The 14,511-nt window shown below is 34.5% G+C and overlaps 1 protein-coding gene across 16 annotated transcripts in view; it reads left to right on the top strand.

Annotated features, from left to right (window-relative positions):
* The window catches only part of LOC145671065 (cyclic AMP-dependent transcription factor ATF-1-like), a 52,688-nt gene that overhangs the window by 18,079 nt on the left and 20,098 nt on the right, over positions 1–14,511 (top strand). For 10 of the 16 annotated variants that reach the window (XM_081739762.1, XM_081739771.1, XM_081739764.1 and 7 more), the window contains 3 exons: positions 2,110–2,239; positions 2,530–2,619; positions 12,867–12,941. In XM_081739762.1, coding sequence (XP_081595888.1) covers positions 2,110–2,239; positions 2,530–2,619; positions 12,867–12,941 — 295 coding nt within the window. Of the gene's footprint in view, positions 1–2,109; positions 2,240–2,529; positions 2,620–12,866; positions 12,946–14,511 lie in introns of all 16 variants that reach the window. The other 6 variants (XM_081739773.1, XM_081739765.1, XM_081739776.1 and 3 more) reach the window with 4 other exon arrangements.

Genomic DNA, 14,511 nt, shown 5'->3' with positions numbered 1-14,511 from the left:
ACCTCGTAAAGCCACCTGGAAAATAATTGAGTATCTGTACTTGCTATCCGACACAAGTGTTGTAGTTTTTCCTTCAAGGTGTGCCATAAAGTTTGAGGCTTAAGTCCAACTTTTTACCTCCCTGACAATTTAAAACGTTCAGTTTCAAGGATACCTAACTCCATTTGCTCCTTAACAGATGGACGATCACTATGTATTCAATCTCTTGACTTCTAGCCTGACCGAAAAGCTTTGTCCCGCTGTGCAGCTGTTCGATACAGTAGCGCATCATTGCCACACACTTTCTGCAACCCTTCATGACACTAATGTAAATATTTGCTAGCAGACCGTGTGGATTTTTATTCAAGAACGCTATACAAGTTTCTAAACATGCTTTAGGGCATCTCACACAACCCTGCATCTTCAGCCGTATACAACACCAGAATTTCAGACTTCATCGACTACTTTTAGCACTGTACACCTCTACAGAAGTTCTTACTACTAATTTTCAATGTTCTCTTCTTCTCGCACAGAAACATGTGTATGTACGCCTTCCTAGTGTTACAAATATCTTATTTATAACCCACGCGCGGCCTTTCAAACTAAGGGAGAGTAAATTGTATTCAATTCGAAGTGTATTTAGTTCCTTTCTTTTTTCTTAATCGCACAGAAGAAAGAATGAAGTCTTGCATCTTGGATGTCTATAAGGTTTCTTTGAGGAGTATGAATGTCTTAAAGAAGTTTTATTATGTGCATCAGCAGATTTTACAATGGTACGAATATACATAGATACTTTTCTACGAAAAAGAGTGTATGCGCCTTTTTGCGTGGGAGATCAATTCCTGACGGGAGCTCATGTGATTCGGAACCCACGTTAAGCTGTAGGTCCATGTGTCATAATTTTGCTGCCGAAAACGATGCTAAAATCAAATCAAATCAAATTCAGATTTACGGAAAAGCTTTATTTCTATTTTTGTTCTAAGTAGGATGTAATGTGGAAATAAATGTATTCTTGTAATTTTAAGTCGCTGATTTCGCAATTTCGCATTGAAGGTTCTTGCATAATTTATTAATATGTATTATGAAAGTTTCTTTCACTCCCCCCCCCCCCAAAGAAAAAAACAATATATTAGGGCTCTCAGAAAGGATGGGAAAAAGTATGTACATACATCGAAGTGCTAGGAAGTATTACGAAAGTGTTAATGAAAAGTCTACTGACAAAATAAAGCTATTTCTAGTAGGAAATTTTATATGTCAAATAACAAAGTGATTATCACAGCTAAATTGTAGGACATGATTCCATCCCATTCTCCGCATTTAACTCACATGAATTGTGTCTTATTCGAAAAAATAAATAAATAAAAAGCTAGGCCCTTAAGTGCAAAATATTCTCCGTAAGGGATCTATTAGTAATACCGAATTAACGCCACAAACATTGATTTCGTGAAGCCCTCACAAAGCTTCCATGGTTGGTTGATTCGTGTTTAATGTCCTTTTCAGCACTGAAACAGGCACCACTATTTCAAGTGAGATTCGAACACTATTCCGGTTTGTATCCAAGGCGAGTACCCCCACTTGAGAATCGAACCCGAAACACGCGCATAGAAAGCGTACGTGTTGGCCACTCGGCCATAAGGGAGCACTACCACAAATACTTCACCAGGAATTGAACTCGACGTCTCCCACGCAAAATGCGAGAATGCTAACCAATTAAGCACAAGGGAGCTCATTATCAGTACCATCGAGGATCGAATTAAACGTGACGTATGTTGACCACTTCAACATGTTTTCTTCTACTTGAGAGTGACTCAAATAGGTAAAAAGTGAAATATAATCTTGTAATTTCACATCTTGTGTGCTAAATGAAACTGATAATCAAATGCATGTGAAAGATGTGGAAGAATGTGTGAGTGAGAAAGTGAAAGGAAAGTGGACAGTACCAAGAAAACCTATCTATATGATTTTCACTGCATACTCATATTGTTTATCAAACCAGGAACCAGCAGTAAACAGTCTACCACTAAACCATAATGACTCTCAGGTAGTTCCATCACTATTGAACTGATGTGCTAATCGTAGCATTTGTCACATGCAGATGAATATAATAGGCTGTGCCTTTGCATGTTTCAGGTTGTAGAAACTGCCAGTGATGAGAGTTTATCAAATGATGATGAACAGACCAAGAAGAGAAGAGAAATTCTAGCGAGGAGGCCATCTTATAGAAAAATACTTAATGACCTTGGGGGAGGAGAAATAGCAGGTATAGTTAAATAGTGATTTCTCGCTCGATATAAAATAAACTGAAAGTTCTGTTTTCATTATCTTTCTTTCTAATGAACTGGGACTTTCCATGTGGCAGTTCCTTACCGAGAACAAGTATATAGAGAAATAAATAACACAGAGACAGATCTGTAGTTAAGCTCACCAGTACGTTTTTAAAAAGAAAACAGTAGTAATCACCTCAAGAATCTAATAAACAAAAGAACAGTATTGGAATTTTATAGTGTGAAGCACATTGTACAGATCTATATATATAATGTGTCTTTACAGAGGAGAAGGGCGATTCATCTTCCACATCTGAGTCAATGCAAGATAGTGAGCTGTCCCCAATTTCAGCCAATCATTACCAGCCTGCTGCAGGTTTGTTGAACAAAAAAAATCACTTGCTGGGAAACAGAATTTTTTGCATTGTGTTGCCAATGTGTTGACTACTTGTTAGTTATATTACCTTCCTCAGTTTTTTTCCACAGTTCTCTTCAAATGGAAGAGCCTGGTACATTGATTTACAGTTTCCATTTTGAAATATAATACATCATGAAATTATTAACAATTCTCCTCAAGTAGTATAATATATATATATATATATAAGAACTAATGCAATTTGGTTCTTTAGCGTGTCTCAGTTGGGAGCAGCCAAATGGAAAATCGTGCAAAGGTGCTAACGTTTTATATATATATCTCATGGTTTTATACGTAGTGAGAACAAAGGAGTATGAATAAAGCGAAATAAAAGGTAAAGAAATATTTACAGTAAGGAATAAATAGAAACGCAAGCATACTACAGTGTCAACCTAATCCTTTATACTCCTATATTTTATTTACAGTTTCCCTTTTTTTTCTTTCTTTTTTTTAAATTATAATAGTTGAATCATAGCTTTTTTTTTACATTGTAAATGATAGTGTGATTGCGTCTGTTTATTTCTTTTTGTAAGTACTTTTACCTTCTATTTTTGCCTTCTGGGTATGTTGAATGCATATCTTTTCTCCAAACTTTGCTTTGTAAATATTATTCTGATAATTTGAGACTTTTCTACAAATGTTGACCAGGCTTTTTCCAGATTCTGTCGCATTGTCAAATATAGAAGCTTTGTGTGTCGTTTATTGTCTTAAAACATAAGGTGAATAGATTTTTGTTTTGTTCACACTGTAAATACTTAGTATGTAGTTGATAATGATGTAAGGAAGGCGTCACGATTTGTTTTAAAATATAGCTGTTGAGAAGTGTTAATTTCAGCAGATCTCACTGAAGGTTTGTATATGGTAGTCTTGCTTTAGCGTGAAGTTATCACAGCACCTGTACACAGTTTATCAGTTTTGAAATGAAACTTCTTATTACTAGATCTGTAGCATATCAAAAGTGAAAACAGCTTTCCGGTTTGTTTAAGACTTAAGGAAAGGATAAGATTTTTATTTATTTAAAGGAACGTAGTAGCACAAAATGAATTATCACTTAAAATTGAGATGCAGTTCTCATAATAATCGCACACATTGAAAAAAGAAAGTACATTGTAAGTTAGTTTAGTAGTAGTATGGATCTACCTTGTTTGCTTTCAAGTTTGTGAGAGTTTACTTGAACGATTTTAGTACTTACAGTAAGACCTTAAACATATACGAAACGCAATGCAATCTGTCTAGAGATACACAAGGTGAACTAGTTATTTTGAAATATTCTTCTAATAGATTTTTAAAAAAAGTACAATGCTAATAGTGATAGAAGAATAATTTTTTGGCATATTTTGCAATACTGGCAGATTAATATTGTTGCTACACCAACTCAAAGTTGTAAATGACATTACCTCATGTTATCACATATTTCAAATCTACGTGTTAAACGAAAACTTAACAGTACCAGACGTATTATTCAGTGGTATAGAACTAAATGCGTTGCAGTAACACAGTCAAATTTTGGAGGCCTTTATAACAGTAATAAGATAAATGAGACAGTCTGGGGGCAGTACATATCCGAAGTACGTTAGTGTGTAATTGATGATTTTACGTGTTTCGAATAAAGATGAACAAAGTTAAAGTGATTATTACAGATATAAGTCTTGCACTACAAACGCTATCCTTTTAGTATTCAGTGCCCATTATATTTTGGTCATCTCTGTGACCATGATGCATATGCGATGTGGGTAGATACTATCACTTTAATTTCATTGAAAATTTTATATTCCTTGTCCTGTAAAGAAAAGAAAGAAAAAAAAAAAAACATTCGGAAGAAATCTTGCCAAGTTACTTAAGTCAACACTTGGAATCAATCTGTGAATTTAATATCATCCACAAAAATATCAGATTTACATCAGAAGAAGAATCCGAGGACGGTATCCACTTCCAGCGTCACAACAAATTTTAACCTCTGTTTATCAGAAAGAAATAGCCACGGAATGTTTTATTCATGAGGACTCGGCTCACTCACATCGTATAAAAGGGAACTGGAAAAATTCTTTTTACGGGCTTTTCGTTACTTCATAAATAGAATTGATTTAGAATCGCATACAGTTGTTATTCTATTTGGGCAAGAAGAACGGATTTGGCAATTTCAGCTCTAAAGAATTTAAAAAAAGAGTCATGAGAATACCACAAAAGTCCTAATGACAAAGCTAAATAGGAACATAAATTCGCTATCCCTTTGGCCGGTCATTTCGGAAAGAATGAGCAAAGTAGGGAATATTTTTACCGTGAAATTTTCAGTGAAATCAGGGGCAAGTTTGGAAAACTGTCAGAATATAAAAGTTACTATAAAGATAAGTCGACTTCAGCTGAGATTTACGCAATACGTTGCATTTGTAACAAATACTATATAGGAATGATGAGAAGGAGCATTAAAACTAGTATCAGGGAACATATAAGAGATGCAAAAAGTGATGAAAGTGGCTTGTGTAGGCATTTACGAGAAACAGGTCATGAAGTTGATGAAGTGGAAGTCTTGCATCAATGCTCTAATACGTAGAGAAACGTATTCGAACCATTCTTCATTAGAACAGTTCAGGGTTGGCTGATTTAAACCAGCTTTTTTTTTTTTTTTTTTTCAAATAATAATAATAATAATAAATAAATAAATAAATAAATAAAAAACTGGATTAAACCGAAAAACGAAAAATGTTTGTAAAAGTGCAGGTGTTCGTAAAATCTTGAATACACATTTGTGGGTTATCACGTTTCATTTCCGTATATTATTTGTATTATATTTATACCTAAATTCCCCATTCATTACTAAAAGGGATTATACTACAAAAGCAACTTTTGTTTTTTTTAAGTTTATGAATGTTTCTTTTGTGATTTTTTAAATAGTTATTATTCTTATGCAATTGCAATCAAAGATAAATTCTAAATACTGCTTCATTTTAATAATGTTTACTATTGATAAAATATATCGAAATGCCATACTTGAGGGGGGGGGGATGTCATACAAACCCCACGAGAGGCATTTATTGAAATCAGAAGTATCTTTGGTATCTATTTATGTATAAATGGGTTAGAGCCAAAATGAACTCAAATAATTCGTATCTTGATTCACTTTTCTTACTGCTATACAAATTAAGTCGTCGTATTTCTTTAACTTTGACTAATAAAAGTCGTAATGAACTAACTTGGACTAAATTAGTTCTTCTGTACTCTGCAGTATGTTGAAATTGTCCATATGTAATTCCGTATAATGGTTTCACTCATGCAACTGTCTATCTTTTTGTCCTGAAATGACTCTTGACAAGTATATTAACAAGTATGTAAAGATCAGTACAACGTATTTTTATCAGGAGTCCTTCATGAGTGAGTTTGCAGACGTATCGCAGTTTGGCCAATTAGTCCCGGTTTCGAGTTCAAATAGAGAACAATTTCTCTCGGATGTAAGCCGAGAAGCGGTTTGGCTTTCCTTTAAGCTTATGTGACCCCTTCCAGCAATAACTCGGTTGTTGCATAATAACACCAAAGCGAAACAAACTTATTTCTGTCCATATGTGATATAAATACATAGAGCAAATTATGTAAACAAAACGGGTTTTAAAAAAAAAAAGTTTTTTTTTTTTTCTCAATAAAAACTAAGTTTTTGCCAACCCTGGAACAGTTATACAGGAACTGAATTTTGATCGGGAAAATTTTGATAACCGTTGGTACATCATACTTAGTTAAATTACATCAAATCAAATTCTAAATACTTTTAAACTTATATACATCACAAGCTTAAATTTAGTGAATCATCCAAGGCAACCCACGCGTTGGAATTTGATCTAGCAACATTGATTCACACAGGCTTTTTGAAATCACGAGTTGGAAAAATTATTCTGAAATAATTAGTAAAAAAGCAATACAGTAGTGGTAAAAAAAAAAAAAAATCACAGACCCTATTTTGAAGTGAAAATACTATAGTGATGATTTAAACGTGAATTGTTCTGTAGAATTAAATGTGCAAAAGTGTATACAGGATGGTGCGGAAGTGGGCCTACCCCCCTCCCCCCCTTTAGTTTCAATAGTATAATGTTAGTTATAGTAGAATGTCTGTACACAGTTACCTTGAAGTCTTAAGAATCATAAACATCGGTATGAACACCATCCATGTCATAACAACTGAATTCTGCGCCAAGTTCTCGCAGATGTTTTGCGGAGATGCTCCTAAGTCAGAGGGTGAAGTATGCTCGTAATTCCTACGTTGTGTGATATCGAGTGTTTCTTGTTGCTTTATGAAACCCCAGAAAGCATTGTCTGTTGTCGTCAGATCGGGACTTCTTTGAGGCCAGGCAAAGGGATCTGGTGAAGATCCACAACCTCTTCCAATCCAGCGGCCAGGAAATGTCTGATTCAGGTAATTGGGCACGTGTATCGCGAAGTGCGCTGGTGCTCCATCCTGCTGTATGTTACCAGACAATGCCAAGCAGTGTTAACAACAAATGTGGGTAAAACCTAAAACCGTCAAAAAACACCAATTAGGGGTACGCCCAATTCCGGACCACCCTGGTTCTTAGAAGTGTTGTAACACGCAAGGAAATAACCGCCATAAAAACTACGTAGTTCGTTTTAAGTGGATTTGTAGCGTAAATGAGTTGAAATAGTGTCGACAACATCTCATGGAACGAAGTCTAGTTCAAGAAGGAGATTAAATTTAATTACAAATGTTGAATTAATTGACACGAATATTTCTGGAATATTAGGGGGCATTTTTTCTTTACAGCAGTGGAATTAAAACGATAGCTTCTACTTACATCGCACATGCTTGCGATCACAGTTACAGCGATTACCAAAATATAATGAAAAGTAAATATTAAAAGAAACTACGTTAGTGATGCAAGGTGAGAGTTATTTATTTCAAGCTGGAATCGATTGAAAATTTAACTTTTTCAAAAGATAAGACTTCCATAAACTGATAGAAAAATCACTTTCAATCTCGTAGATTTTTTTTTCAATACCGGAAGACAGTATTATCTTTATTGCTGTCACCGTAATTTAATATCTGAAACCGTTCTGGAGATATAATAAACATTGATAAAGTTCATAACACTTCTTAAAATTATGTAACTGCTGAAACTTGTGTTAATTACAACTACCGAAAACTCTTGTTTAAATGTTATAGAAGTACAGGAAAGCAACGATAATTTGGAAGAATTACTATAAATATAGTTTAAGAAATATAGCAATCGCTGACCGTGTTTTTCATATCTCCGGAATGGTATTGCTGTAAACAACATTATCACGTTTTAAAAGGCATCTGCATTATTGTGTGTTGTATCTAATCAGTTTCTCGAAATCATTTTCTGATTTCGAAAAATAATCAGATTTTGAGTTCTTTGTAACTTCATTCGAAATACGTCACACATGATCCTAGTATTCGACAATAAAATACTCTTTCGATGTGCATTGCCCCGTCGTGTAGAGGCCTAAAAAGTTTAGATGTTCGTGATACTGTAACGTTCTTAGTTTGTAACACAGATTTAAAAATGTATTAATATGTAGATGTAAAATGTGTAATCTAATACACTTCTATTCGAAAAACATAACTTCATGCTGAGTTAGGAACAATGTTAATCTGGCAGTATTGCAAAGTACATCAAACAAAATTCCCTGTGGATATTTGCATCGTACATTTTTTTTTTTTATCCTGTTAGTTCAAAACTTGCAAGGGTATTTCAAAGATAAATGGTCCACCCTGTATATAGCAAATATAAGAAAATTAATGTATCAAACAATCAAGAAAAAATTACAATAACAGCAATAATAATAGAGATTCTCTCATTGCAAAGCTGATAAAATAAAATTACAACTATACATTGACAGTAGTACCACAGAAGTTAGTGTGATCAAAATTGATTTTCAAAATGTGCCTCCTATTGAAGTAAATCGAATTTTTGTTTAGATTTCAAATTGGAGGAAAATATTAATGGAACTCAGCAAATGCTGTATGTTGTTTAATAATCATCTGATGTCTCCCTTTGTCTTGCTGTGTTTTTAGTCACTGCGACACAAAATAAATAGATCTTGTATTCTTGCTATGTAGTAACCTGCTCCAAAGAAATAGTACATTCATAACTGCAACATGTTAGCCACCGTATTCCAAGGGTGAAGTCAGTAGTCAGGACTTTTTTTTTTTTTTCGACCAAGGCAGTATCTCAATCTTCTGCCGCTGAAACCATTCCAATGTCTATCCAGAACAGAGAAAGAGCATTCTCAACCAAACAACGGAAAAGGATAGCGTTATTTTGTTGAGATGTAAATGAAAGGTGATGCTATAATATAGGGTGGCGTGGAACCGACTTGACACACATGAAAGTTGACTATTGCGCAGACGCGAAATCTTGGGACGAGTGGGCTGTAAGTTTGGGATGGAAGAGAATAGGATTCCATTCCGTAAGAAAACCATAACAATTACCATGGACATCTTTGGATTGTTGAACAGTGTGTTTCCTGTGTCCGTACTTATTTCGAAACGAAGTTAGTTATTAAAGTACAGCGATTGTTCAGTCATTTCATTGTTAGCTGATATTGCTTCGCAGATTTTTGTAACTATTACAGTGTTTTTATGAAATAGCATCCTATCACTTCCCATCCCACATCTGCAACTCACTCCAAGCTATAATATCTGTGTATCAGTCGGTTTTGCACCACCTCGTACATACTTGATGATGGCAATGGCAGAAAGTTTCTATGAATAGTCAGACATTTTATTCTAGAAAGTTTGTAGATGAAGAATGGTATTAGATGAATCTTAAGGCATTACTTGCAATTTCGACAAAGAAGTATATAAAGTGGGAGCATTGTATGGTGTTTAGGCTTAGGAGGCTCTGGTGAGCAGGTCGTATATCAGAATGAAAAGAAAGTAGGGACGCTTTCAAAACGTTAACTGGAAGCCCAATCGGAAAAAGACCATTAGAAAGAACTAGGTGACAGTATTAAAGTAGATCTTGCAAAAATAGGAATATAAAGTAGAAACTTGATGCAATTGGTTAAATACAGAAATCAGTGGAAAGCTTTTGTAAATGCAAGATTGAACCTTCAGTTTCTGTAGGGCATAGAGTTAGTGTATCGTGTAGTGAGAAAAAAGCAGATGCTAGTGTGGCATACAGTGATTATTGGAACTACTTATATTTATTTGGTTTGTTGGTTGGGACACCTTTAGAAGAACGGTTACGTTGATATCGATCTACGCTACACTGTTTTGTTAGATTCCGTTTCACTTCAGTGTCTAATAGCGCTTTTTCTTGTTATCGTAAGTTACCTTTCCTGCTTACAATAGTTTATCCACTGAATAAGTGTTCGGACGACTCGGGTCGTACGACTACGAATGTTGGATCATCGTGCAGTGAAGACAATTAAACATGAAATGCGAATCAGTCAATAATCCGTGAGTTTCTTGCTGTTTTAAAAGTTGCTCGTAATAAAGTGTTTATGAAATGAATATCAGCGACTTTTATTATTATTTACATTCATAGTTTGTTCTTAAATTTTTACTTCACAAGGCACCGATTAGATGAAAGATGCAGCAGGATTTTGGATAGAAAAGAAATAAATTAGGATATTATTGTGCTGGAGAACAATGTTGCAATAAAAAAGTGTTATCTCATGTGTTTGCTCCCCTACCATTCATACATGAAGAACAATTCCGTTATTTCGAGAATCTGCATTCCTTTGACAGAATATTAAGAAGAATCTACTACTAAAACAAGGTTAAGAAAGGAGAATGAATGCATTTCGTAACTTTTAGAAGTGCTTCGCCGAATGCCCTGTCTCTACAATATTTCTTCCTCTGTCAAATTATTTTATACGTCTATCTCTAAAACTATTTTGTGCATCAAATAAATTGATATAAAAACGGTGTCCCTATGCTGTTTAAAGGCTGGATTCCTAGCTGCAATATAAGTAGATTCCAAAACTTTTGTATTTGGGTTAGTGGTAGAGGTACACCTCTAGTGCGAAACGGACCCTGATTCGATCCCAGGCCATTGTGAGCTTTTGGTGGATAGCGCCATGTCCGTGTGTTTTCTCGAGGTTCTCCCACATTTTTATTCCACCATTATTTCATAATCATTCATTTCCATTAACATCCATCTCTTACAAGTCATTAACAGTCAGACGTAAACTAGAAATTTTCATATTGTCTTTTTTTTTTTTTTTTTTTCATCTTGTGTCTTTTCTTGTCATTATTTGGATCTTCTGTTTTGGTGGTTCCATAATCATGAAACAGGTTTCATATTTTTGACATCCTTAATATGTCAAAGGAATGAAGATTCCTTTATCATTTTATGTAAGTCCTTTTTGATATTTCGAATGTTGACTATAAAGTAGCTTGCTACACTGGAGACAGTTTTTTTTTCTTTTTTTTTTTTTTTTTTAAATGATAATGGGGAAAACAAGTCGATCATTTATTGAGAGTATTTAATTAATGACTAAAGTACTTGAAGACCTGAAGTAAATTTCAATCTAAGTGCCATTTTCTGAAGTTTCGAGTTATAACCGGAATGATGGTCTATGGGCCAAGCCAGTTTAAATATATGCGGATCTTTGCGCCAAACCTGTGCGTAGTAGTCCAGATCATTGCCAAGAGAATGCGTAACGTGTATGTGCACAATACAAATCATCATTATCTCAAAACTGTTCAAATGGCACTTAGACCTTAATTTACTTCAGGTCTTCATTTAATAAATAACTAAGAGAGCAAGCACATAAAGGTATATTTATCGTGCTATATTAGGATACTTTAATCATTTGGACAGAGAGTTACATGAGAAACGACTTTAATAAAAAGAAAAGAAAATTGCTCTTTAAGCAGCATGGTCTGGCTTGATATAGAAAACTATTTCCAAAGAAATTAATCGCTAATTAGATGTGATCAGCTGTACTTGATTGACCAAAATCTTGTAGGATGGACACATTTCAATTCTTCAGTGTCCGTGTTTAAGCTGTTAATCGAATCTATATGGACGACTACGCAGGACCAGTTTGTGGTCCAATTAGGCATCTATGGGACGAGCTGTCAAATGAATAAATCTTCTGTACGTCGTCTTTAAAAAGAAAGCGTGTGTGGTTCTGGGTTAGATGCCTAGTGGAGCTCGTAGTCTCGGATAAGATCCAAATAGTGGTTCGGATGCCCTTAAATAGTAAATCATGTCTCATACAGCGTTAGAGCGAAAAGAAGCATTAAATACCAATCAACCAAGCATATGACTTGTGAAGAAATATAAATGCTTTTCTGTTGGTGGAATGATATATTTTCAACTTTATAAGCACATTCGGAAAATGAAAGAACAATATTAAAATGGTATAACACACCAGGTTTGATTATAAAATGCAACAATCTAAAATAGACAGTATTTTAGGATTCTCATTTGGAGCGAAATGTTACTAAATTCTGTAACCTTCCAATGATCGTAAAAATATATTAGTATTGAGGAAATTCTCAAAAACACGACCAACATTAGTTTATGGAAATATGCAAAAACTATTTTAGTTTTTTTCTTTTAAAAAAAAAATATAAATAAATTATAATTCAAACAGCCTTGAAATTCTGTCTTGATGGAAATTAGATTTATTAATATTGAAAATTAGATTAATTTTTCATTAAACGAATCCATTTTTTTTTTTTTTTTTTTTTTTTTTTTTTTTTTTTTTTTTTTGTAATTTGTACATTTTGTGTAAATATATGTGTGTCCTAAGTTCTGTAGTACAGTAAAACAACTTAATTCAGTGTGTGTGGTCCAGTGCTGAATTTCACTGAACGTTTGATAGCCAGAGGAATTGTGCAATTGGTTCGTTGCAAATACTCTTATGTCATACAAGGCTAATGCTTTAAAATGGTGATATTACGATTTATTGCTTGAATTATGCTCGTAATCGCATTCTATCTCTTGAGTTGTGTATCAAGAAAATTGCTTAGCACCAGTTGAGACTATAAATATAATTATAGAACCATTTTGCTCTTGATATTGAGGTAAAGACATATACTTTGAAATTAATCTTTTTCAAATTACAAAGAATAATTTTGAAAGTATTTTTATGTTGTGTTTTGTTTCAAGTGCGTGCCTACGTACAGTTCGATTTAAATTATTATAGCGTGGGTGCTTTGTTATTATAGAATTAAAAACTTACGATTTAATGTTTTATATATTATATGCTTTATACTATAGGAGCGTCCGCTCAAGATGGCAACGATAAACGTACCCAGAATACTACCTCAGGGGAAGTGCAGTATGCAGAAATGTGTAGGTACTAGAAAGTCCTATTAATAACAAATGACGCTGATGCTATTGCAAAAGAAAAGAAAGTTCCAAATAATCTGCATAACTGTGCGAAAAATGAAAACTTTTCTCTTAATGAACTTTTATGATTTGAAATGCAGGAAAAACATTTACTTACATTTAATTCTGTTTCACGCTTCACAGCTATTAGGGAAAAGGCTATAAATAGAAAATAAATTTAAGACAGTTGATTTTGCTTTGGTAGTTACACTATCGATCTACCCAAATGCAAACTGTTAATTTTATGTGAACCTTAACTTCTCTGACTTCGGCTCCAAGGGCCAAGTTAAAAGTCAGAAGTGACTTTTAATGTGTGTGCTTTTCAGGGTGGAACGCGAAGGTACATCCAAACTTCAGGAGGTCCTTTCCTGTATTGATAGAAAAAAAAGTCGATATCAGTATATACTTGGTACTGCACCGTTGCGGGGGCATATAGGGTGAACTAAAAGACAGGACACACGCCGAAGGATATGGGTAGTAGAGGCGAACAGACCATCAGTGAACCTAAGAAATACTTTAATATGCTGGACACAGTAGACGTATTTAAAGGGGTAGGTAGGATGATAACAACTAGAAGCATCATTTTATTAATGCAACTTCGAAAATGACATACACTTCTTGGGAGGAGCAGGGACATGGTTCCACACTAGGCACAACATTGTTGGAGCAAATGTTCAAAATGACCACTATCTGTACAGAGACAGGAACGAGCACGATGTATTATGGATGCTAAAAAACACCTGACGTTATTCGAATGCCGTTGCAGATCGTGAATAGCCTCGACAGGCGATCAGTAGTCAAGAGCTTTGAGATGTCTCAGACGAAGAATTTCGTCATGCCTTCATGATGGGGATCCTGCCATCTACTAAATATGACATTGTCGAACACCTTATGTCTCCGGAACGGTGCGGTACCATGCATATATTGATGTAGACTTTTATTGTTGCTTCTCCTTAGAGGAATCATTTGAAGTTGGTTCATAACTTAGCAGTGCATCCTATATAAAGGACATTAACAACTTTAAAAGATTGTTCCCATTCAGGATAAAAAGGTGCTGAGAGAGGTGAATGATAATGAAATAAAGTGGTAAAAGGACAATACATAACCCATACCCTGAGCAAGATTCAAATTGCCAGCCTACTATCTCGCGGAAGAATGTTTTTCGCCCCAGTGACTTGGGAGCTCTTGTCTTTTTGATCGTGAAACCAGAACAAGCGTTCCTTCCTTTTGTTCAATAAGAGGGATAACGAAAACTCGGAAATCGTTACACTCTTCTCTTCCTGAAGCAATATATATATCACAGTAAAATTTCCATAATTTAATGAGACTTTCTTACCGGACTGCTCGACCATACAGACTGCTTGACTCTTATATAATCGTTCGTATTTTTCTTAATTAGGTGAATAGAGCATTATTTAAAAGTAAGATAATCGTTATTCATTATCTATGTAAGATAATCTGCTAATAGCTGTGACCGATCAATTAGAAATGCAGCTTCGATTTCTGACCAAACTAATTAAGGTATAGTAGTCAT

The sequence above is a fragment of the Thermobia domestica genome, chromosome 15, assembly GCF_964235325.1.
Source record: "Thermobia domestica chromosome 15, izTheDome1.hap1.1, whole genome shotgun sequence".
Taxonomy (NCBI): domain Eukaryota; kingdom Metazoa; phylum Arthropoda; class Insecta; order Zygentoma; family Lepismatidae; genus Thermobia; species Thermobia domestica.
This window is presented reverse-complemented; position numbering and strand designations above follow the sequence as displayed.